The 27,381-nt window shown below is 40.0% G+C and overlaps 1 protein-coding gene across 3 annotated transcripts in view; it reads right to left on the minus strand.

Annotated features, from left to right (window-relative positions):
* The window catches only part of alk (ALK receptor tyrosine kinase), a 328,207-nt gene that overhangs the window by 37,183 nt on the left and 263,643 nt on the right, over positions 1-27,381 (minus strand). For all 3 annotated transcript variants that reach the window (XM_056394465.1, XM_056394466.1, XM_056394467.1), the window contains exons 6-11: positions 17,616-17,747; positions 13,418-13,552; positions 12,445-12,548; positions 10,011-10,183; positions 8,002-8,096; positions 1,996-2,115 (exon numbers count right to left, since the gene is read on the minus strand). In XM_056394465.1, the coding sequence (XP_056250440.1) occupies positions 1,996-2,115; positions 8,002-8,096; positions 10,011-10,183; positions 12,445-12,548; positions 13,418-13,552; positions 17,616-17,747 (759 nt within the window). The remainder of the gene's footprint in view (positions 1-1,995; positions 2,116-8,001; positions 8,097-10,010; positions 10,184-12,444; positions 12,549-13,417; positions 13,553-17,615; positions 17,748-27,381) is intronic.

A 27,381-nucleotide genomic window follows, 5' to 3' on the forward strand; every position in this document is an offset into this window, starting at 1 on the left:
TGTGCAGGGAGCCTGTCGTTTCTTGGCGTAAGCAGACTCCACTTCTATGCTAACATTAGTTAGTGTTGCCTACTGCTGGCATTAAGGGAGCAAATGAGAATCATAAACATCATGTCCTATGGATCTTCTTGAAAATTCATCCCAAGTCCTTAACACTGAAATCAATAGGCTACATGTTAACTGTTTCACATTCTTTGGAATAGCATTATCATTTATCATTTGTTGCTGCTCTTGAAGCAAAATTGTTGTATCAAACTCTTCAATGTGAAATACTCTTACATAATATTAATATTGTATTTAAAATGTTTCCTCAAGAGCAAGAGCGCTTCCTGTTCAGCAGTAAAGATGTGACTGAGTAGCCTTTGTTTGCTGACTGACCCGTTCCTGTAGCTCCAGTTCAGTGGATAATCCTGTAAAGTTATCAAATCATATTAGCCAACCAAACATTAGTCTGATCTTTTACTATCCCCATTTGACCGTCTAGAGACAAATAGGCCTCTCTGTGTTCAAGTTGGAGGAGTGACCCACATCATAGACATTTAATCAGACAAATCGCTGCACAAGAAGAGCCACAAGTTTCACTGAGGGCTGCTGTTCAGCTTTGTTGTTGTTGTGTCTGAACATCAGCTTACTTTTTGTCATGTGCGTGAGGCACTGTTTGCCCTAGCTGGTACTTATTAACTGCTGTTGAGCAGAGATAATAGTATACGTTAAATCTGGAGTGAACTGACAGTAAGAGAACTTCTGACCAACTCTTCAGGCTTAATGTATCAGTGATTTCTCCCATGTATTGTGAATTCACTTTATTTTTGGCACTTTCTTTTCCACACCAGTGCGAAGGAAAGTAAAGCTTTCAGACATATTTTCAAATTGCCTATGAGACAGATTAAAACTTAAGACCAATGTTGGGCATAAAAATGGTCAGCTAGTTTGTTTTATGCATTTTAGCACTAAGTTCTTGGGATATAGAAATATAATGTATGACTAGTTATTTTTTACTCATGGAGGCTCAAAATATATGTTGGCTGTGGTCTTTGCGGTGTGTTCGAATGCAACTTGGCGATGTAAAGTGGAAAATGTGTCAGGAACCACTGTATGAGAGTGTGATTCATCTAACCAGTTTCAAATAGAAGGACAGTCTCCAGACCCAGCAAAATTGGTTTGATGGGCTTTAACAGTGAATGAATGTAATAAAATGCTTCTATGCTGGCTGGGACAGAAAACACGATATAGTTGAATGCACTTACAATCCTAAACACAGTTCATACCAGTCATCTCTTTGGAGTGGAAAGCAGTCCTCAAAGTCACATTTGTTCAGCATTTGACTAAGAAGTGTGAAGTATACATGCTTAGCAAATTATTTCTGAGGATTATTCTATATAGTGTTACTCTGAAATGCCTGATATCTTACAGCACAGAAGTCCGGTATACCTCAAACACTTCAAAGATACTAGCTAGAAAAATATGTTTTAGCGCTGGTTTGATATGAAAGTAACTAACTTATGACTTTAAATATAGAAACTGAACCTGTGCTTGTCTTTACCCTTTTGAAGCAGGGAAGAGAGAGAGTATGAGGTGGAAAATGTCAAGTCTGTGTAACTGGTTCCACTGACATTCTCAGGAGACAAATTGGAGGATTTTACACTTCAAAACTGCCTGTCCTGCTCCATTTAATGCCAAAGGAGATCTCAGCAGCACTCACGCAGATGTGATGTGGTAAAGACCAGTAGGGGGCACACTTACGTTGTTGCAGCCCATACATTGTGCCATGCTCAGCACGTGTACAGTAATTGTGAATCATTAATGCATGCAAGCGTACGTGTGTATGAGTTTGATGTGTGAGCAGAGGGGAGAGCAGGAAAGACAAAGAGAGCCAGAAGGCATACATACAGAAAATGTCAATGTGGAGAATATTCTCCTTCAGGGTGGAGGGCATTCACATCTGAGCTTCACTCACACTTTCAGTTTAACTGTGGCAATCAGGCTCATACTTACAGGGGTCTGCGGTGGGGAAGTTCATCAAAGGGCTTCCGATGGATGTGGCTGTAGTCTTGATAGTCGGTCTAAACGGCAGCCTGGTTGTGCTTGTGACCACTGGTGGGAATTCGCCGTTGGCTGAAAAGTAATGTAATGCATTTATTGAAAAGGCTGCTTTCTTTCTTTCTTTCTTTCTTTCATGAGCAGCAGTGAAATCCTGTTGGTGTTGCACTGAAGAACTGCAGAAACACAGCATCTGCAGACCACTCACTGGCACAGAAAAAGTGAAGCCACCAGCAGAGGTCATTCTTTCATTTGTACCACCAATGGCTACAGAAGGAGTAGACTGCATAAATCCTGCTCCTCTCCATCTCTATCTGTTCCTACAGTAGATGTGTGAGCACATTCAGTCTGGGTATTTTGTAGCAATCCATCAGGCCTCCAGCCCCTCCACTTTCTCGGGACTGAGATCACAAGCTTGCTGGTACCTTGATCCCTTCCCGGTACCTTGATCCCTTCCCATCAAATTCTCACCCAAAATTAAGTCTTCCAGGCAAACAGCTGGCTGATTGTCTGTTATGGCTCAAGATAGAGGAACCTTTTTTTTTCACCAAAGATGCTGAAGTAGTAGGAAGTGGTTGGATGCTGACCTGGAATGGAATAAAGAGTCACCTGTCACCATTCTCTAGTTTTCAGTAGAGATGGAGAAACAGGAGCTCCCATGGCTGCTTGACTGGATCACTGAGTAGATGAATGACTTTCTTTGAATAGGTCCATGCACTGCAATCAGTGCTAAAAAAGATTGCCCTGAATGGTTTTAAAGAAAGCTGCTGCCACATCTGATCGGGGACTGTAGAGGCTACAGGACCAATCAATGCAACCCTGTCTGCCGAACATAACGAAATACTATTCCAGTATTTACTTGGGGAACTTCAGAAATTACAAAATCAATGTCCAACAACAGTATTATAACACCAAGAGGACAAAATATATTAAAATCTTACATTTAAATAAGTATTTGATCAAAATAGTCATTGGAGACATCCCAGAGCAAGTGCCATTTCCCTCTACTTGTGTGACATGCACATAATATGATCAACCCAGACCCAGAAATGTTCAGCTTAGCTGCTACAAAAGTGTCTGGGACTTTAACTCTTTTTACAAGGAAAGGCCATGTTTTGTTCTGTCCAGCATCTTGTTTCTTTGATGCTTTGTTCTGTAGAAAGAAAGCTCTCAGTGGCTCTGTTGCAAGATGACCCTTGTTGGTTTCTGTGAAAACAGAGGACTTTTGTACAACTGAGATTCAGGGACGTCAGATAAGGTTCACTGTGGTTTGCAGTGTTGATAATGCTGCCATCACATAATGATATGACACTTAACAGAGGCATGGTTTCAGATCTTGATCTGCTGCTATTCTTCTGGTCCTGTCTCTGATTCATAACTTTCATAACAAAAGATACAGTGCAAACCACCCACAGAGCTAGGACACCCTTGTCAGCTTTAGAACAGTAGAAATCATTACTGTTTCAGCTTGTCTGCCACAATGCTTCAGTCTATCAATGCCAATGAGCTCCTTTTATTAAATACTTTCAATGTGCTCAGTTTAGATACTTGAGGCATGCAAACAATGCATTGTAAATGATACTCCATGTGCATGCGACCTGCATATGAAGTCCTATTTTTGTCTTGCATTTGGAAAAGACTTTTGAGAGGACAATTACATGGTTTCAGGGGCTATTTGCATTTCATAAAACAAGAGAAAAGAGAAGGTTTCTAGTTGTAGCCTTGTAGAGCGGCAGAACAGCAGACAGTTTGTTTACACTGCTGCTGCCTGATATTCTCCATAGAATAGCCCTGGATGGCAAACATCAGCAAAGTGTCAACTAAAGGTTTCATGAGAATATTTTCATTCACTTGCTTTGCTCTTCTAAGCCACAACTATTCCTGAAGTAAAAAGTCGCAGCTCCATATATCACCAGCAACCCAATGATGAGCAGGTGCTGTTTCCAAGACCTTGGACACCAGTTGCCTGCGGTAAATTTCAAGCAGAAAGTTTCCTAATTGTGACAGGCCAATGAGATGCCCACACTGTGTCATGTGCCTCCTCTGTGAAAACAAATCATGTCTGCCTTCCCATCATTGCCATCATTCTGGCAGTATCAGGGGACAAAAACAAGACTTTTCATCTTTATCCCTGTTATCATTTCACCGCAAAAACAATCCTTCTTTTCCATCCTGGCTCCCCTGTCACCTCAGCCTGAAAGCTCAACGTTTAAGACAATATGGCAGGGAGCTCCCTCAACAGCTGAATGGTTTGGAAAGCTACTATGTGGCAGCACTCCATTTGGTCAGACAAAACCTTCTCACTTTGACTCAGAGCAAACAACTTATTATTTGTGCTTGAGTTGAAATTTCACCAATGGTCCCCTGGGTGATGTATCATTAAAGGACAGTTTGATTTGATTTGAATTCTGCAGATTGTCTTTAAAGGTACATCAAAGCTGTGCACTGAGTCTGACAGCTTTAGCTGGTGGTCTCGACCGAAACTTTCTTTGGGGTAAAGTAATCTTTTAATTTTGGATTCAAAGCTTAAAAAAACCTTAGCAACGATTACCTAAAATCTGCCTGCAAAAAAATCAATAGCTCATTCCCCAGTCCTGTAATCCTCAAATAAATATGATCATCTAAGTCTCCACTGCTTGGGAGCTTTGATATAGATAGGGGTTATGTGCAGATTTGATAGCTCACATACGGCAAAAGGGTGACTGTAATGTTTGATTGTTTGGGCCATTAGAAGAACTTTACAAAACACTGTCTCTCTATGACTCTTAGAGTTGTTATGTGTACACAAGTAAAGCAACTTTTTATATCTTCAACAAAGTCACTAATAAGGTTCACTTCATTGCTATTCTGAGCATGGTGGAAAACGCTACAGAAGGGTTATGGAACAGAGAGGGCTGGAGCACAGAGCATTGGTATGCTGCTGCAGCAAGAGAAGGACTCAGCAGGTCCACCATAGAGCAGCATGAACCAGAGGGCAGGGCAACAGCCGGCGTGGCTGTCACTGTTCATTAGCAGGGCGCCGTAAGCTACCTGAAGCCCACCAGAGGCCAGCACCGGGAGGTGGGGTGGGGGGGGCACCTCGTTACCACCCAGCCACGAATCCCAAAATATCTCGAGATTGCAGCAGCTCTGAGATATATCTACACTACAGAGGACAAAAACTGTATTATATTATACATAGTCTACTATTGGATTCCTAATCTGTTTACTTGCACATACTTGAAGCTGCTTGTTCAGCTGATTGCTGATTGTTCATCCAGTTGTTGCTATGCACATAAGAGACAGAGGTGGCTGATATACCTGGGCACATTTGAATAAACTACTTTAACCTCCTAAGACCCGAACTCTTGCATGGCGTGCATTTTTAATTTCTCTTTGCTATTTAGGCTGATTGGGACCTGAGAAAAATAATGTCCACATATGAGGACATTAGTTTTAAATTTCGATTACTGAGTGGCAGTATAATATCCTCATATGTGGTCACCAGGCCCTCGTTGAGAAAAAGTTAGTGTTGTGGTCTAGAGAACCCAAAATGTGAGGTCCACATATGTGGACGCCAGGTCCTAGGAGGTTAAATTAGACTCATATGTCATCACTGAATACACTGAGGGACTGTAGAGAATGTATACTTACTAGACCATGCTGTGTCACTCAGCACCCACAGGTGCAGGTGATGATGAATAAAACAAATACATCTACTATTTATTATCTGTATTACACACTTTACCATGACAGATAACACAAATACTATAGCCGGCCAAGACACATACAGTACACAGCTGGAATAGGAAAACTGACTGGACCTTCACTGTAAGTCTTTATGTGTGACTTTTTATGGGTAAAAAACAGCCTGTTTTCATATTGCCTTCAGTCCTACACATCCAATTATTTCCATCCAAATCTCTATTTTCCCAATGGCAAATTACTGAGAAGCATTGAATCGACTATGCAGTAATGTCAAGGACTCGCTACTGTGGAGCAACATTCACAGTGTGATGTTTGGGGATCTCTATAGAAGCAGCTGGTGCTGCTGTTACTGTACCGCAGAGCGTGGGATGAAGTGATGGTACGTGGCAGAGAGAAAAGGATGAACTTCCTGTGCTGTCTAGCCCAATAAAGTAATTTAATGATGCCGGTGAAGATAAAATGATAAAACTGACAGCCAGGTCCAACACCTGAAGGGCAATGGATGCATCATCAAACACACATGCATTCCAAACTATAAATCACACTAAAGTCTAGAGAAGAGTAGGAAAAAGGCCACGGATGGCTGAACCTCTGCATAATGTGTTTGCAGTATGTTTTCCGACCAAAACATATTACAGGGCTGTGTCATAATGCTCTGGGATCCATCATGTTAATCACACACAGTGATCACTCTTGGAAGCGACGCCTTTTGCTGAGCTTCAGCATTTCCTATCAACTGGTCTGACTGATAGGTGATAAAATGTTTCAAGTGTCAAGTGTGGCTGTAGGTAATGGATACCTGGCCCAGTTTAAGAACTTGCCATCTGGAAAGTGAGCAAAGTGGGGACAGATGATCCTTCAGAGCTGCCCGACCAGTGCTCCTGCTCCAAAGGACATGAAACACAAATTGGTGTGCTAATATCTCCTGGAAAATGTCATCTCCTTAAATAAAGAGTCCCTAACCCAATAAGCCTGTGCTGATACAGGGCGACCAGACCAACAGCAATTTCTCACATCTTATTCAGCTGATGAACCTATGTTATCTGATTGCATTTTACAGTTAGGGCAATAGTGCTGAGATTATATCTGCTGCTGATGAATAAATTCATCATAATCATCATCTAAAGGTGAATTGGAAATACATTATGTGTGCCAGTCACATCAGTCATTTCTTATTTTACATTTGAACTGGTATCTAAACAATGTGCTTCCACAGCTGTTATCAGTCAGAGCAGTATTGTATCTTTCTTCCATTCATCTTTAATCCATGTAGTGACAATACTAAACCAAAACCTTCTCACCTTGAAAAAAAACCTTGACAGCCTCGGTTTTATAATCTACCCAGCATCACAAAGCATCCCTGTCAGTGACATCCCTGCCCCTGCCTCTTGAGTTTAATTCTTGGGCAAGGTGTAGTCAGTTTAATACTGCTCCATTTTAACACTCTTCTCATTGTCAGAGCTACATTCATGTATAGAGATGCTCAGACATTACTATTCCTGTCACTGTTCAAACAGGTTCCTTCACGTAGGCAGAGATGTGTGTGTATGTGTGTGTGTGTGTGTAGGGGGGAGGGCACTGAACTCCAAACCTTTCATTTATGATGGCAGACTTGGTTGTCATCTTACACTTGTTTTTATACTGATAAACCATCTCAATCATAACACAAAAATATCTGGAAACGCCATGCAAGGTTTGACCTTTATAAGCCTGCAGTACAACATTAGAACATAAACGCCTCTCAATCAGCAAGCTATATTATGGTTGATTTTGACTGTTCTGACATTTCAGGACGCTTCAGAGGTTCTTTAAGAGACTGAACGAAGAAACATAATGATATATATCACTTCTATGCAAGGCTGCGATACATTCGATAAAGATCATTTCTAGAGAGAAGTAGAGGTATATAGGACATGATAAGATTTTTAAAATGCATTTTAATAGTATTGACTCAAAATTGCCAAGGTAAACAAAAGAGGACAATGAAATGTATAAATAAATCATGGATAAGTCAGTTATTGATGAATTCTCCCACTCAATCAAATCTTATGTCTGTAAAGCATGAACATGACGAAGCCCTGTACTGATTATTAATTTAATTGCTTTGGATCACTTTGGATGTTTACTTAATTCTCTGAAGTCCATAAAAAGATTTAAAAAAAAAAAGTGTTTACACTTTCCATTTTTCCCCATTGTTTGATTCCATTAATTTAACCAAGGTCTGATGAAGTAAGAGTGAAATAAGAAAGACTCAACATGTTTTATAGTACTCACATGCCAGGAAGCAGTCCATACTGAAAGAGATGTTGTCAAGAGAGATGGCTGAACCGGGTCCAGGCCCATCCTCTGTGCTGAACTGCAGCCAGAACCTGTGGAGGGACAGAGCTGTTGTAACTACCTTACAACCTGTGAATGGTTGGATAGCTTCTGACGGAAATGATGCGAGGAAGACTTTTTCATGCTTTAAGAAAAATACCACTGAGGTTTGGCTTTCGAGGGTGTGCATTGTGTGCCTTATGACAGCTTAGTCTGTACTGTCAAAAACTATTCACTATCTCTTTTAGCAGAGACAAAAGAGCACGGTTTGACTGCAGACAGGGATGAAACACATTTTCTGCTTCCAAATTAAATACTTTGATGCACAAAATAATTTAGGCAGACACAGTTACACAAACAGGGTATGAGATATATGTCTCAAACCTTTAAAGTAATAGTTTGACATTTTGGTATATTTGCCTCTGTGCTTTCTTGCTGAGATTCAAATGAGAAGATCAACACCGTTCTCATACTGTATCTGTCTGATAACTATGAAGGGGGAGCCAGCAGTTGGTTTGGTTAGCTCAGCTAAGCTCAGCTAAGCTCAGCGTAAAGACTGGTAACAGAGGAAAATGCTTGTCTCTACCCAAAGTAACAAAATCCACCCACCAGCCCCTCTTAATCTCACTAAACAACATGTCTTTGCTGGACCAGTTGATAGGAAACGGAGAAGTGAATGGATTGAACAATATACAAGCTGTTCATTTGTGATGTTTAGAGGATCGGGTAAGGTAGGTTGATTTTGAGTCTAGTTAGCTGTCTACATCTAATCTTAATTCTAAACTAAGATAACCAGCTGCCCCCAGCTTCATATTTATCCTACAGACACAAGAGTGCTATCAAACTCTCAGGCAAGAAAAGGAATAAGCGTATTTCGCAAAAATGGAAATGTTTTTTTGGTTGCAGAGTTTACTTTATTTTATCTATTTCTATCTTTAAGACAGTGATGCTCACAAGAAATGATTGGGCTTCCTGTGGCTGTAACAGTCAGGAACATAACCTACACTGAGTTGTAAATCTAAAAGCATTTCTCTCCAACACCATCACTCAGTCAGATTGGAGCTTTGTATCTGTCAATTGCAACATTTAATATGACAATTGTTGCTTAAACTTGATGATAATCATATTGTATCTCTGTTCTCGCTGTCAACCCAGAAGTTCTCAAAGCAAAACCACTCATGCAGAATCTACATATACTGTCTGCTATGTCCTGACTCTTGTCTGCACTTTAGGCTGTATTTCTGATTCCATTTAAGCTCTACAAAGGTCACCGTGCGGAGACTGGCAGGTTCACCTCATGGTTACGGACATGACATTCTAATTAAGAGCACGATCACAGCTGACTACATAACCCAGGAATCAAAAATTAATCACTCTCAGTGGAGTAGGATTATCTAAGCTCGAATGGCAAAGAAACCCCCAGTCAGGCAAACAGAGATGAAATGCCTTATCTGGTGCTCCTCTTTTTTTTCTTGCTTTATTCTATTTTGTTTTAATTTCTCTCTTCTTTGAGGGGAAATCAGGGCCATGGCTAATTGGAAGGCAAGCAGGGTGGGTAGAGTCTTTTGTATTGATTTCTCCTCTCTCTATCACAGATGAGTGGAATAAAGAAAGGAAGATATTTTGTACAACTGTACACATGGCAGGTCCATGGTATAAGATTAGAGTCCCTATGGGATTCATTAATTTTGTGGCGTTGAGAGGAAATGTTTCACAGAAAATGGAATGTAAATGTTGAAAATCTGCATTTATGTGAGGTTCTGTTTCTTAAAGCTTTCTTTTGCTGTGGGAGAACTTAGGTATTTGCAAGAGTATGTTGAAGGTTTGTTGGGATGAGAGCTGGGCGGCTAATCTGATTAAACCTGAATTACCAGTCTGATACCTCCAGACAGTCTGAACACCTACTGTAGCCTTGACATAGTCAAAACGGCCTCTTATGTGGTGAAACAGGTGAGCGTTTATCGTACCAGTCTGACAGCGCGTAAAGGGGAAGTATGATGAGCTTCCAACCCCTCTCAGATTTGGGTTCACTGGCTGAATGCCACAGTCTGCGCTGCTCCTCAGGGCGTGTACTGTTCTCCACTATCCACAGAGACAGCGACCCCTTATGTAAGCCTCCAGAACATAGCCAGAACCGCACCTGTTGAAGTAAGTTGGAATTTCAAATGAAAATAGAGTCAAATAAAGATTAAGCATTCAGTATAGGTTACCACAAAGTTGGATGGTTGATTTTTGAGGTGCATGATGTGTGTTTGTATATAAAATACCACAACAACTCAAACTTCCCCTGAATATTTTTGAATTGAAGTAAACCAGCAAAGGGTGTTATTAGTCAAGAAAAAGATGCACTTAAAATTGCACAGAGATCCGCAATAGCCATCTGTTCAGCTCTAATTATTCCAAGATTAATAGAATTCAACCAGGATGTGATTCGGGTTATTTTTCCATGCTGCTCCTGCATGCTTCAGCACAAATCAATCTCATTTCACTGTTTCCAGGAGGGACGTGATGGGTGTAAACCTGCTTGAAATTAAACAACACTCAGGCCATGGTAGGAATGAAACAGTAAAAGCAAGTCTCAATCTGAAGCTTGCTAACAAGCATGGGATGTGACCATGTCCCTCTACAGCATTATTTGGAGCCAGGAACATAATTCTTGCTTCACCATTTAAGCGGAACAGACTTGGCTTGAGCCTGATGAGAAGCACACGTAGAGACGATGCTATCCAGACAACCGAATTCACCACTTTTATGTTGAGTGCTTGCACTGTGCTTGTCGATAGCAGGTTGTGGTCCTTATCGTCAACTGTGAAACCACATGGTGACCGTTTAAACATCAAGATTACAGGCACTGCACAGCACACACTGGGCACGACATGAAAGTGAATGTGGTCTGTAGCTAATACCCAAAACTAATATCCTCAACATAGTTGTCCAAGAGCAGACAGGCTAGATTGAACAGCACCAAATCAGTGTAGAGAAAAGGATTTAGAGTGTTAATCTGGAATCATGGCTAATCTTTGGCTGCGTGCCAAGGTGCTGGGAGGCCAGGTCTACCCATGGTGCCTTACTGCCTCCACTGCTGCCCTCAAATATCAGACAGCGCTAATTCAAACCTGAGAGAAAGCAACATTCTCATTTTATTTTTCTGGTCTTTCCGTCTTCCTTGTGGCAACTTTCCTTTCACATTGAGACTAACTTTATTTTCCCTCTGTCTCTCTTATTATCTTTGTTTTCTGATGTCTTTACCTTCCTCCCCACCTCCATCCCTCACTTCTGTCTCTCCCTCTCTCACCGGAATCGCTCCTCGCCTTCACTTCAACTGTGCAAAGTAAACAAGCAAAGGGCCAAAGGTCGCTGTGCTGAGCAATATTAAAATCACTAACATAAGTCTAAATGCTAGATGCAAGAGCATCAATCAAGACTTCAAGTACACAGCCCTTTCACCCAGAGACCTGCTCTGTGAGCTTCATGGTCTGAATAATGCATGACACTTAATATTTTCACAACAGGTCAGCAGATACAACCTGTGATTGACAAGGTCGACCTCAGTGTCTGTTAGGATCTCTAAGGGACATGCAGATGGCACAGTGCTAACCTACTGTCTTGGTACATTAGCATTTGATTTTCGATATGTTTCTGAAAGCAATTTACATATCAAATTAGTGAGTGAAGGTCTATATTTCTGGTGATGACTGGAGCACTGAGTTCACGATTAAATTACAATACTATGAATGCTCCTCATCTAGTTAGGACAAGTTTAAACTCCAGCCAAACCTGCGTTACATAATGCTACATTTGCCAAACCCTCTTTATTCCTCATCCTCAAAACACGTACTTTTGTAAAAGTGAAGCAAACTCAATGCAAATATTAAAGCATAAATTTATCTACAGTATATCAGTGTCTTTCTGTTGTACGACTTTAAGCCATCCAGGGGTTACGTGAGAAGAGACCTTTACAAGCTGCTTTTAAAATAAATCAGTTGAAAACATTAAACAGTCAACTGGAGACAGCTGGAGTTTTCAACCAATGAATTAATATTATCAATATCATTTTACACTAGCAGCTAATTCAAGCTGATATAATCTGCTAGTGACAGCTGTCACTTCAGTGGAAAAAAAATCCATGGTCATCAGCTCAAAAGGAAAAAGCCTGCTTTTCTGTGGGAAATTGAAAACCCATGTTTTCAAAAAAGTACAGCACATTTGAAGCAGTATCACATGAACTACCCAACTGCTTTGAGAGAATGGAAAGATTGACAGGTGTAGCGATAATAACTATGGGGGATGGGGCTGAATGAACTGTCAGTTGTGTACATCTGATCATGTGTTTGTATGTGCATGTCTGAGAATAAAGATTATATTCACACTGTGCAGAGACACACTCTATACTTTGCTCACCATGCATGGGGAGTTTCTGAGAGGAGGGGGGAAGAGAGGGCTCCTCAGTAATGCTGAGCCACGCTGACCTTTGAACTGGCCTCCCTCCACACTGAATGTAGCACCTTTAACACACAAACACACACATTAAACATACAGAATAAAAACCATGTCAGAAATAAAAAATATTATACAATCTAAATCTGTGCATGTAAAATGAAATAAGAAATCTTACATAATACATTTTCAGGTTTTGAATTGTGATGCAACCATTAGTGAGTCAGAGTGTTGGCATGTCTCTCAATTTTTTCTCCATCATTGGTTCGACTGCACTGCAAAACTTAACCAAACTAACTCTCATAAAGTTCTGTCTGAGAAAAGCTCAGTTCAACAGAGCCATAGCAACAAACAGTACAGTTAACATTAATTTCCCATCCATCATTTTAGGCCAATTATTGCAGTAATATAGCGACAAAAAAAATAAAAACAAAATCACCATATATGGTAAAAAATACAATGCTCCATTTATAGTTTCTACACTCTACTTCTGAGATTTCTGTAAATAGCTGAGAACAAAAACAAGCCTCAGCAAGCCAAGACTTTAAAATCTCATCAAGGTACACACTGGAGTCACTGTACTGAAGATGAATTTCAGATGCGGGGCTCAGAGTCTATATGCTGGAGCTTTTATACCCAGTGGGTTGCTGTTTGGAGCACGGCAGAGAGCTCGGAACAAGACAACATGACTGTGTCTGACACATCATAGGTTCTGATTATCTTTCCATATTCACAAACTGAACACATTCAAATGTCGAAATTATTGGTTTAAATGCCCTAGTCTTACTTTAGTGTAAAATTTCCCCCTTTGAAGTCTCTTTTAATGAAGCATTACAACTATATACACTGTTGGAGATGCTGCAAACAGCTGCTGCTGCCGTTTCATCACTTGATCGCAACAGTGTTTATGAGATTTTAAGAGACGTGTATGAACCACCTGAGGACGGGCAGCTCTGTCTGGTAGCCTTGGCTGGAGACTGGACTCTTCTCCAGGAGAGACCGCGACCCATTATTGATTGCCAACTGCAATCGCCTTCTTCAAAAGAGCAGTAGCTCCCATTGAGAAAGCGTCCTGGAGAGAGACAGGAGAGAGAATATATCAAGGGAGGAGGGAAGAAGATGATACAAATGGGGGGGGGGCATGTAATGAGCGGACAGGCCCGGCAAGAGAAGAAGAGAGAATGGAGGGGAACACTGACAGCCAAACTGCCAAGGAGAAAGAGGACAGGGGTGAGGTGGGGACTGGGGATCAAGGAGTTGAGTGACACTGAAGGCGAAGAGGTTGAAAGGAGAGAGGCATGCAGGAGGTGAAGACTAATGGCTCTCAGGACTCAATGTGTTGGTGAAAATTAGAGTTGAGGTGCAGTGCGAGGGGGCTCTCAGACTGACTCTAGAAACAGAAACAGAAAATGGAAAAGCCCTGAAGTATATGGGGGGGGAGATAGGAAACAGCAGAGGAAGAAGGAAGAGGCTCTGAGGGTAAATGAGAAAGCTGAGGTGGTGACATGATGTGTTTAGGTGAGCAAGTCAACACTGAAAGAATGGCAGGAGCCCTGGAGGCATGGAGAATGTTTTATTGTGGAGAAAACTTGTGGAACCACAAAAAGAGAAGTGTGTGAACTACTTGATTTGCAAACAAGGTTTCTTGTTTTACGTTTTAGTAACTGACAGAAGAAATCAAATACAACTAAAGTGGACCAAATATTTAAATATCCATTCTTTTGCAAAGGCGCAATTTTGATCAAATGCTCTCTTTTCCAGTTCATCTCCACTTACAGATAAGAGATGTGCATATATGTAAAGTGCACCACGTCAGTTTAAATATTTCAAACTACTGTCACTGAGTCCTTCCAAGGTGCTGAAATGACAGCACTGGAAATACCTGCCATATAAATAAATTAAATAACATGGATTATTTAAGTGCGCCACTCACTGTGGTGAAGTTCAAATCAGAGATACATGTGTTCTCTATGCTATGGAATTAAATGACGCATATTTTCTTTCCTTGCACAGTTAGATCTATTAAGTCCTATTGTGGAATCACTTTAGTTTTTGCTGAGTGTTATGACAGTTTGTGATAACACTGAGGAGCTCTGAGGCTCGAGTTTCATTTCAGTGTTTGAAAGTTTTCACCTTAAGTTTGCTTTATGTTCCTTTTATCTTGAGCTACTGTCTGTGAGTGCCCAGTGCCTATAGGAATCTGTAAGTGCCCTGATAACAGTGTGCTTTTTGGAAATAGCATCATCCAGATAATGGAGCTGAAATTGGCTGGAGCAGAGATCATAAAGCAGGTATTCTTCAGGAACAAAGGCAAGAAAAATGCTTCCTTTCTCAATGACACTCACATTAGAATTATTGTCATGATACAAAGGGCTTTTAACAGGTCTCACACACCTAAAACATCACAAAAATAACTAGGAAAAAAATCATTATCGTTTATTTTTTTAGGTGCCAAAATAATTTTTTTTTTTTCTGTGATGTTTTTCTCAAGCAAGTGAAAGCTTCTCTGGACTTTTTGGGTGAATTTCATGTTCTTCTGTGTCTTGTGTTATCATGAGTCACTCCTTGTTACATAAACAAGTCAGTGCCACTTTAATGTGCTTCATGCACAGAGATCCAATGTCACATAATATGAAGCTGCTCACAGTATGAATAGAAAGGTCTGTGGGGATGTCACTTCAGACATATCTATACACATTAGCTCTGTGCAGATTTGTCACTCTGCCTTTTTCTTTCCAAGCTATCGCTCATCCATGTTTGCCATTAGTCTAGTTTTGCCACTTCCAAATAGACTAAACTGGTAACACATTATTTAATGAGGTGTGAATGAGGCTGACATAACAGTCTCATTACTATTTTTGAAAACTGAAATCAATATTACTTAATTTTTATGAATGATGAGATAAGTGTCAGTGACTTGTGTCATGACAACTTGGAAAAAAAAACATGTCATGGTAGGTTTCATGTAATAAAGTGTGATTACATTGGCAAATGCTCTCAAAAAATAATATTCTTTACCTCTTTACCAATGTAAAGAGTTCAGAAGATTCATAAAGACTTAAAATACTATTATCCTGTCAAATCTAATAACAGTTTAAATTATTACAGTTACTGTTATTGGTTTGAGGAAAATCCCCAGGAAGTGATGTGGAACTCGACCAAAGAAAGACTGGGTAGTCACAGGAGCATGAGCAGTAACAGTTACCACAGCCTACCAGACAAAGACATCATAGCTCTGGCCTCACTCTCTAACAATGAGTGATATTTGGGAGGAGCAATGATCTGTCATCACAGTTGATATTCCAAGAAAAACTAAACAAAAGAAAATTTGGCAAATTACCACTTTAAGGTCCTATCTTTGATGCAAAGCAGCATTTCTCTGTTGTTGCAGGTAAACTGTGGTGTTGGAAAGCAGTAGGGTATCTGCAGAATTTAGACTGACTAAGATCAACCAGAGGAAGCTGTGACTCTCAAAGAGTGGAGGATGTGTTTATGCATAATGATGCTGGGAAAGGATGGTAAAGGAGATCCACAGGGACTTGATTTTCCTTATATGTCAGGAATGTTTGTGATTGACACAAGCTAAGTTTGTTCCTCCTGCCTCTTTCTGCTTCTTCCTGTTAATGAGCCTTGGCACATCTTATGAAGGATTTAAATAGATCAAATCAGATGAAGACAACTTGTGGATAGATCATAGAGAATAGGGTATCAGAGAGGGAACACTATGTGATTTGGGGGAGCAGGGGCTAATTGTGATGAATGATGGAGACGAGAATGGAATAAACACACACACACCATGAAGTACAGGGGTAGACTGTGTGCGACTGTGGAAAAAAAACAAAAAATGTGACAGTGTCAAGCTGGACCTATGAACTATGGATTGTCAGTCACTGTTCTTAGATTGAGAGACAGAGAGAAAACCTTGATTCAAAGCAAATGACATCTGGCCTTCATGCCTCTCTGCACTTCAGCATGGTGCGGGCAGACAGTGGAGAAGGTGTGTGGAGATGCAGAGAAAAGAGGTGTCGGATCTTAAACATCTTCTAATTGACTCACAGCAAGTATTAGACCACACTTCCCATACTCTCTTTGTTGCTAATGTAAATATACAAATACTAGTCTCACGATGGTGCTAATAACACGATTCAGAAATATTTATATAAACATTGCACTTTCTGTTGCCTCATACTTTACTGTAGATGGTTGCTGAATGACATCAGTGTCATGTAAAAGCTCGCTTTGTGTTTTACTGATTATATTTACACTCGAATGTCCAATTCTGTCTTCTACAATCAAAATGTTACACACAAACACACTTATTAAATTCAAATGGAGATTATACCCTTGGGTTAGCCTCACTGGCCAATTAGCACTGATAAGTCCTCCTGCAGTAAAAAGAGAGCCTGAGTGCCTGGCTGGGATTTTCATCCTCTCGTTACCCTCTTATCTTTCAGCGACCATAGTTTGCAAACCTATGAGCACAAGGGAGCAGCCATCATTTTAATAAGCGCCACTTGGGAGGCTGACCTGCACTGTGGGCAGGAGCAAATTATTTCTGGTCAGTTTAATACGGGTGAAAAACTCTGAAATCAAACTACAACATTTAAAAACACTGCAGGGGGTAAGAGTCTGAACTGTGAAGACAATGTAAAAAAATGCGCACACGCAGGTAGGACTAAAAAAAGATCTTTGCCGCTCATGCACACAGACACAGACACAAACACAGACACACAAACAGCAGGGCCTGGGGGACTTCACTTGTGAATAAGATGTCAGCATACTTGGCTAGTGTTCCTCCTAGGGCTTGAGAAAAGCAGAAAACAAATGTGCAAAGAGGTAGAAATAACAACTATGGAATATGTCAAGGGTGAGAAATGCTAGCCAAGCATGGCTATGCTGCCTTTTTTTCTGCCTTTCCTCCTGCCTCACTGTCAAGAAAGCACATGCAGGCATTCGGTTGTTGCTCTGTTGGGCAGGATGCAATGGCTTCATTAAAGACGTCTCACAATGGCTGACCAACTTCACAACTAGGCTGTTTTGATCCAGGAGTGAACGCAGTAAGGACAGCTGACACGTGAGCTTTCCTCTCACACATTCTTATCAACAGCTGCGTTCTTGTATCGCGGCGTACTCACGACAGAGGTCGCCTTCGTCATCGCCGAGCGGACAGTCTGTACTGAAGTCACACAGTTTGTCCAGTGGGATCCCAGGTCCCTGGTGACAGTTGTACTGACCCTCCAGTGTGATGTTAGGACCAGGAGAGGATGCTGGACAGAGGAGGAGGAGGGAAAGAAGACAAAGAAAACTTGTGATATCAAGTAATTCTTCACACAGACATTGTAACGGAACACAATACAAATGAAAAAAGTTTCCACAGTGTCTTCAGAATTTAGAAAACGCTTTGCGATGGCAGCAAAATCAGAAAACATAACAACAAAAAAATCTATTGTGAAGCAAAGGGAAAAAAACTCCAGATTATGTCCCAAGTTTACTTATTGAATACCGCTTCTAGATTTATATGTTAGACAGAAAGCACAAATCAGTAGCTTGGGGAAATTTTACAAATAGTAGAAAATATATAGTCACCACATAAAAGTACATCAGTCAGTGACAAAGGCTAATATAACCCCTGACTGTAAACCTTGTACGGCATCCACAGACTGCCTGTAGCATCATAAATAACTTGGCCCAGGCTGCATAAGCATCTGGCTTTGAATACAGTACATATCCATCAGACAAGGAACACAAGCAGCAAAAACAATGACCTAGATACTGTAGCAGGTAGCAGAGCACACACGCACGCACGCACACACTCACACACGCACGCACGCACACACACACACACACACACACACACACACACACACATACACAAATTGATATTACCGGTCTCAACAACTCAATTGGAACCTGGGACATTTGCATACCTATGCAAATTAGAGAGGTGATATCTCCAGGTTGTGGAAACTGACTGCTCACCTCCACCTTAATCATCAGAGAATGATCACAGTGACGAGAACAAAACAGAAAAGAGGGAAAAAAAACTTTCCGCTGATGGGGATCTTGTTTTCCCCCCTCACTCATAAGGAAAAAACGAGAAGTGATTGTTATCATGAGTGACTGGCTCCGCTTACTGTAGTTTGCCCTTGATCTGTATTATGTAGATTTATTCTACGTGCAGACAAACTTGAGTCAGAAGTCTGATAACGCTGGAGTCCATGACAGGAGACGGAGTGTAGAGCAAATACTGTTAGCTGACTGGATATACAGTACAGTAATGCTACACTAATTTTGCCACACAGCATTTGTAATGATTGTACTCTGTTGTTCCAGTTGCATAACTTTCTCTCTGACAGGATGATGCACTTTTGACACCACTTTTTTCAAGCTCTGATGTACATGAAGGAGGCAGGCTCACATAAATATATTGGGACAAGATGCAGTACAGCGTAAATCAACACTAAAACATTTCTAATGTTATGTGTCAGAACATCAAACACTGAAAAACACCAATATACAGCAATATTACTACTGTTTCTTGATGCTTCTGTTGCATTTAGTTTTGGAACCAGGCTCCAGAAAACAGGCAGGTTAGGACAAACCAAAATAAGTGGATGGCTAATTATTTAATTATTTTTATATTATAAGCTATTATTATAGATATATGTTAAATAAACGGTTTGTTTATTTTGCTGCATGGTTTAGCAGGTCTGAGGGAAATACAATTTAAGATAGATAGATAGATAGAAGACAGTACATAATCCATTTCACAGTGCAAAGTGTGTGGGTGTAAGAGATGCAATTAAATGTGTGTTAAGTAAAATTTATCAGGTGAAACTAAAGCAAAAGTCAGATTAATTACCTGCTCTAATATTTGCGACATATAAAGTTTAAGTACACAAATCAAGGGCTCGGTTTCAGTAATTACACTACAGTTGTTACTGCCACTCTTGCATGGTAGGAGCACAGAAATTATTGTCTGGTTATAATGCAGTAGACAGCAGAAATTTCATAGCTATGCCTGATTTGCAGCACACTTCACTCCTTTTTTCACTGTGGGTGAGAAACCTTAAGGCCCAGTGAGAAACTGGCATAGTCAACTCTATGGATTAGAAAGAGGGGGTGGCATTTTTTATTGGACAAAAACACATTAGTCAGGGGCCTCCCACAGTGCACTATTGTGGCAGGGCCTTAATGGCTGCAGAGAGCTATATTAACATGTCAGTGAGTAATCCAGTTCAAATTCTTTGAAAAAATATTAGACTGAGTAAATGACTTTGATAATGAAAAGCTTTTTTCATCAGTGCTTTGCTGCATAATATGATTCATTTTGCAGCACTCTTTACAAAGTAAAGACTGTGAACTGTGCATTTGCTTGCACACAAAAAAATCACAGTCTCACAGACATGACATTTGCAGAACGCACATTTACAGAAGAGCACACAAGATAGCAAATATGCCATTTTAATCAAATGAGGTGAGGCAGAGGCTTGTTTGATTATGACCAACTGTGGTGGTTTAGGTGTGGTCTTGCTATGTGTACTCAGTCATGCTCAACACACATGCATTATGCATTCATTGTGCCCAGTGGCTTCTTCTTTGTATAATGTTGACACCGCAAGCAGGACAATTTATCAAGTAAGAAAAAAGGTATCTTGAGTTCACTGAAACCTTTGGGCAAGGTATGTAAATTCATCGATTTATCTTAGTTTGATGACAGTGGAGTAAAAAGTATCAAAGTGGCGATGTCACTGAACTTTAAGCTCATACAGCAAGTAAGTGCAGCCAGACATGGCCACTGCACTCTACATGCACTCCTGGTCCACCGCAGTTCTTAAATCACACCTGTCAGATTGCAAAAACAAGTGGGTCGGTGGGGGATCTATTGCCTGTGGGAGTAAGTGAGTTTTGTTATCGGTGTGCTCAGGGGGTTGATTTGTCTTTGTAAGGGGAATGCTGTACGAGTGGTGAGGAGCTGGACAGGTGACAGAGGGCACAGTAGCCGCTAATAAATGACAAAATAGATACACAAACACAGGAAATGACGTGCTTGTTGGAAACAGCTAACAATTAGTCCTTCTGTGTACAGCTGTTAATGTTAAAAAAAAACTGAAAACACTTACAATGACAAAGAAAGCCTGGGTTATTTGAGTCGTTAGCTTCATCATATGTGGAAACAGCTGTGCATAAGGTACACACTTCATTCATTTAGATCAAGTTTCAAGCTATTATACCTGCTATACCTCTGACAGCTTTAAAAGGAATACTGTTTCAGGTGTTTACGACAAATGTTCAAAGGAAAAATAAACAAACTCACCAGACAAGACACTAAAAGAAACATTTCATGCAGCAAGAAAGCCAACCTATTCAGAGATCAACAAATATTCTGTATTTCAGTCCTGAGAAAATCAATACTGTAGGACAAAAAAACATTTATACATTGACACATATAGTCTTAACAAAAACAGACTCTAGTGTCAATTCAGACGCCCTGATGTTTGTTTTTTTTTTTATAACTGCACATTATATTTCTGATACAATTCTGTAGAAAATAACAGTAACTGGTTCACTTCCTCAATACTACCTTCCAGCTTTGTATGATTTCATAACAAATAAGTTTCACTCCAAAATAATGCCTTTTTCAGGGTCCATTGGGTTTTAGAGTCAGAGTTGCAGGTCTACAGTGACACCCATGTTCTGTTGCAAAGCTGAAGAAACAGGAATGGCAGACATCCTGCTGTTTACTATACACCCCTGTTGCTTTCGTCTAAATGTCAGAGAGGAATGAAGAAAGCCATCAGTCACATTCTACTGTAAAATGTACAGTTTACCAGGATTGACAACTTCCAGTGAATAACTGGTAAACAATGAACAAGTCACCAGAGAAGAATCAATTAAAACATGCTAGTACTGTCAATATACGTCGTCAAAACCTGGCGCTGCCACTGGTGACATTCAGTAGGCTGCTCCAAAAGACGGGTCCAGGGTTTATTATGCATGATAGTGTTACCAGCTATTATAGTGGATACATTGCTGCTAAATTGAATGTTAGAGTTATGTTTGAATATACTTTTTTTCTTTAGATATTCTGTAAAAACTCTTCCAATAAAGATCAAATCTGAATACAATTCAGTCACATGATCAGATACAGTGGGCACAATGTTATGTTCATAAATTACAACAAATACATGTTATATTAAATGTGGATTTTGTGCTGCTTTCTTCAGACAGTGGTATAATAAATTTAGGCCTTATCATTATAAGTTAAATACTTTCTTCAACTACATATTCTAATTGCAGACAAGCATGTTTTAGAGATGTGTTTTCACTCAAGTTTTGTTTTTAACTTGTTAACCCTTCTTCCAGCCAAGTTCACCTACTTTTTCAACTTTCACTCAAGCCACCTGTTTACAGGATGAAAATCAGGGAACATTTTACCTTCAAGACTAACAGGAAAAACCATACACTAAAAAATAGGCAGATGTCCAAAGTTTTGTTCTAACTGTAGTGTCTGCAGTGCTGTCAAGATTGTAAAATAAATCAGTCAAATTTCATAAATGATGAAAGCCATAAACAAGATCAAATATGGAGGGTGACGAATGATGATGTTAATGAAAATCATTAAAGTGAAGGAAAGAGGGTTAGAGGTCTAATGAATATAGAGTACATTAAGTACTTGTCATTGTAGCCAAGAAATTTGGGAGCCATTGGTGTAGAGTGTGTCATGGTTTTAGTGTACGCAGAAGAATAAAGAAATTGTGCATTGTGTTGGAAGTAGTGGTTCCCTTTTTTTTTCATACTCTCCACTAGTTGAAATCAATTCAGCACTTAACATTTTAGTGTTTTTGCATAACCGCATCGTGCACATCACGTTTTTGAGATTCCACTGATAGAGATGTCTCACTCTGCAGCGTATCATAAAATCATGCAAAGTAGTTTGTCTCGCTATTTGAATAAAACTTTTGCTATGGTTTGGTGGAGATTACTTGTAAATTTGAATACAGACAGACGTGTCCTTGTTGAAGTCAAGCTGCAAAAATACAGTCTGGAGTCATGCAGAGGGTAGACTTGTACTGAAATTAATATGGCTTTTGTTTTCCTACAGATGAGCAAGCATGTCAGTCATATCCTGAAATCTGTGTGTGTGCTCTGAAACAACAAAAAACAGTCTGAAGAACTGCCTGGTTTGAGATCTGCTTGTGCTTTGTGTGTACAGAATAGAAATAACTTTAAACCACTTACAAAAAGGGAAAATACAATAGAAAAAAAGACTCTCACAGTCCAGCCATAACAATTCACAAGTAGTTAGAGCTCATTTATCCTATTCTGATCATTCATTGCTTTGTGTTATCTAGTCTCACATACTATAATGATGGACTGTTCTCTGTCATGAGGTAAAAATCTCAAGGGGTCCAAGCAAGGGATGCTCCACTACGCAGCCACCACACTGAAGCCACAATCCGGAGATATTCATGGAGATTTACAGTGGCTGGGTTGCTAAAGATGGATGCAGCTGGGTTTCCCACTGGACAGTCGACAGGACAAGAAGTATTTGCTCATGAATTCAATTAACTGCACACAGCCACGCTCGATTGGTCAGAGCTGTGCCCAATCACTATTGCTATCTGTCATACTCACTGCTGGAGAGGCATTGGCACACACAAGAGCAGACTGGCTGAGACAGAAAATAATACCTTTAATGTCTATTCTACATTCCATGGATTCATTTAACAATACAAAATTGAAAACCATTTTATTTCAAGTATTGTACTAAATATAGTGAATTCAACATGAGCTATAATTTCTCTTTTTATAACTGTACTGATCCTTTCTGACCAAATATGTTTAAGTGACTTGCCTGTGGAAAGTGCATGGAGCTTAAAGGTAGCATCAAAGCAACAATACTTAAGAGTCTACAGCCATTCTAACAGCTATGATATAAGTGCTAACATCAGCATGCTAACATGCTTACTATGACAATGATAACATGTTGTTAAGTAGGTACATGCTTACCATGTTTGCCATCTTAGTTTAGCATGGTAGCATACTTACATTATGATAATTAGCAACAAACACAAAGTAGCCTACAGCTGAGGCTGATGGGAATGTCATTCCATTTTGCAGATATTTCTGTCATAAAGTTTGGACAAATTGAAATTTTGATCTACTGATGGAGCTAGATGAAAAGTCAGGTGATCACCAAAGCTATTACAAGAATGGCATGAATGGCTGTCCCAAATTTCATTACAAGTGTGCAGATAGGTCTGTGCAAGACTATAATTTGACTAACGTTACCGTATCAATGGACAGTGGGATGAGACGTCAATAATCCTAAACTAACGTCGGTTATAAACAGATGATAGGAGTGGGATGAGTAATATTAGACTCAGAGCACATAAAATCAACATAAAACCAGTTTGAGACGACTTTTGCTTTGTGACATGATGCATTAACAAGCTGAAAGTAGCCATGAGAAGATGGATAAACTGTGGCCATAAAGGGATGCACAACAATACTCATATAAACTGTCGCATTCAAATGATGATTGATTGAAATTAAGAGGCCCAAAGTGTACCAAGAAAACACTCCCCACACCATTGCACCGCCAGCAGCAAACTGAACTATTGACACAAGGCAGGTTGAACCTATGGATTCGTGCTGTTGATGCCAAATTCTGACCTTACCATCATCTGCCTCAGCAGGAAATTGAGATTCACCAGACTAACCTTCGTTCTTCCAGTCTTCAACTGTCCAATTTTGAGGAGCCTGTGCCCACTGCAGCCTCAGATTTCTGCTCTTGGCTGTCCCTGTCTCTGAGATCCCTTTTCCCAAATCTGATTGATGTGAACATTAACAGAAGCTTCAAACCAGTATCTGCATGATTTTATACACTGCACTGCTACCACATGATTGGCTAATTGAATAATGGCATGAATAAACAGATGTACAGACCTAATAAAGTTCCTTATAAAGTGCTTGGTGAGTGTAAATTCTATCATGTTGACATTTGCACTATTTGTTGGCAGTAAAGTTCAGAGAATAGTTGGTGAGTACTCTTAACAGCTCAACCTTATATCTCTCTAATAGAATCTAGTTACAAGTGAAAATTCACACACAATAAAACCGTTCTTTAGCTACAGCAATTATATTGTACAACAGAGTAAAGCCTGTCATTTGAAATTACATGGACAGAAGTGACTCAATGGCCAGATTAAATATTTCATGCAGGAATTCTCAGTACGAATGTATCCTCTACAAAATACCATGAGATTTAAGGTTTCTGTAGCTTAATGACTGACTTTCCATCAATGCTACTTTGAATCCATAACATCCAGAAATTTTCTCCTCGCTGCCAGGTCAGGGTTGATTTAGACATCTGTTCCATTTGGCATGTGTATGCTGGGAACACTCTGCTTGGTGCCCTGGGCCATTTAACACTTGCTCAATATCTTGAAATCAAACTACCTGTTTAGATTGCCTTGGAAAGGTGCCTGCAACAGACACCCAGTTTGTGTTGAGGGGATGCTGCTCAGGGAAAGCCCCAAGGCAAGAGATTAGAGCTAGAATGTGATGAAGCTTCATACTGCCAGATAGGGCCTTCTCTTGGCAGGTTGTATCTTCTGTTAATTGATGAGCTGTGTTTTTTGTTTTTACTTGCTCCCACTTTTTTGTCAGTGCACATTCTCTTAGGAGCTAACAATGTGTGACCTCCAACAAGTCTGCAATGGAGCTAAAGGTATCCTTAGCCATCAGATGATCTACAGATCCTCACAACAAAAAGAGAAGAAATATCAATCAAATTAAATTCGAGTAAATCCGGCAGGTAGGTGAACTGCTGGCTGCCCCCAAGGCTCCTGAAGGCCTTGGCCTAAATTAAAGAGTGCCTCTTTTCAACATTCTTATCTTAATGTACTTATGAAATAGAGATGCAGGAAGTATCTGTGATGAAAAATTACATTTTACTTCTGATCTTTTAATCCAGGCCCTCAGAAGGGGCAGATGCATAGGCAGAGAGGCAGAGATCTCTTTTTATGCTTCTCTTAATCAATATCTTTACAATACATTCAACTGATAGTATGAATAAAATAATGGACAGTATTCAAGTCATTTGACAAGATAACAAAATTCCACCACTAAAAGGTACCTCAAGAAAAAATACATATGCTCTATCTAATACTGCTGCCACCCCAAGGCAAAAATGCAGCAAATAATCAGCCACTCGGGTTATTCAATTAAAACTAATGAACTGATACACAATTTGTAACTACGCATAATGATTGAAATTATGTGACTAACTGAAATACAGACAGGTCAAATTAAAGGAAAACCAACATAAAGTGTCTTTAGTTAGGTGTTGGGCCGCTACGTTCCGCCAGAAGAGCTTTAATGTGCCGCGGCATTGATTCTACAATTCTCTGGAAAATTACTGGAGGCATGAACACCGTTTTTCTAACAGTCATTCCCTCACTTGGTGTTTTAATGATGGTGTTTGAGAGCGCTGTAACACGTAATTTCATGGTCTCCCATGGGTGTTCAGCTGGGTTAAGATCTGGTGACTGTGATAGCATATGATTCACATCATTTTCATACTGATCAGGACACAAATGTTTGGTGGTCACTCAGAACAACTTTGTATTGATTTGCAGTGACCCCTCCCTTTTCCCTCATTGGTGACCCCTAGGTGTGTTGGCAGAGGGGGCGAGGTGTCTAGGGTTTTCAAGAATTGATGTAAATTACAGAAACTTTCTTTTGGGAGCTTTTCTACATTTGAGTCACAGACTCTAAAAATAGAATCTGTGACTAACCCTGTAGTCTGTGTATTAGCCTCTAGGCCTACCAAGTCAGATAAAGATTTTGTAACAGAATTCTCTAACTTCCTGTCTCGTATTGTTCCATTTCATGACGGTGTTGATACAAGGTGATTTTAATATTCATGTGTGTTGTCCAGTTAAGCCCATGGTGAACAATGTCGTAGACTTCTTTTGCCTTAGCATATATACGAGGGCATACCCTTGACCTTATCATGTTTTATAGGTTTTCTATTGATAATAATAACATAGAAGATGCATGTTTTCTGATTATATGCCTATTGTCTCCAATGCCACCTTATCTATTCCTTTGTGTACTGCCCCTGGTTATTATTCCCATTACATAAATTGTCTCACTGCAAATCAGTTTGCTGAGGCCTATCAAAGAACTGCCATTGCAACCTCTATTTCTAGATGCTGAGCTTCTCTCTAGTCCAGATAATCTAATTTCCCTTTTCCATTCCTTCTGTTCAGCTATCCTGGACTGTGTAGCCCCACTCAAATATAGACATCGCAAACTTAAATCCCATCAGTAGTTACACGATTCAACTCATTCAACTCTTAGGCAGGCCTGACAGAAAGCAGAGCGGAGATGGAAAAGAGATCGCCTCTTAGTTTCATTTAAAATATTTAAAAACTGTCTGACTAATTTCCAATCAGCAGCCAAAAATGCCAGAGCTAAATATTTCACTGAGTTAATCAGTAAACATTCTCACAGATCAAAAATTCTGTTTATCACAATAAATTCTGTTCTCAATCCCCAAGTATCCACAGACATCTGAAATTGAAAACATTATATCACATTAGTGCCTACGGCACCCAGCTACCTTTGATTAATCAATTTCAACTGTTTTCCTTGTCTGGTTTGAGGCACATAATCATGCATATGAAACCCACAGCCTCCTCTCATGATGTTGTGCCCCTCTTTATCATAAAGTACACTTTTGATATGATTGGACCTTGCAATCAAGGTATTATTAACTCTCACTTAGCCTCTGGCACTGTCCCCGAATGTTTTAAACATGCAGTAAAAGCGCAGCCTCCACTCAGAAATCCTAACCTTGATGTTAAATGTTTAGGTTACTATTGGCCT

This window comes from Seriola aureovittata, chromosome 13 (assembly GCF_021018895.1).
Source record: "Seriola aureovittata isolate HTS-2021-v1 ecotype China chromosome 13, ASM2101889v1, whole genome shotgun sequence".
NCBI lineage: Eukaryota > Metazoa > Chordata > Actinopteri > Carangiformes > Carangidae > Seriola > Seriola aureovittata.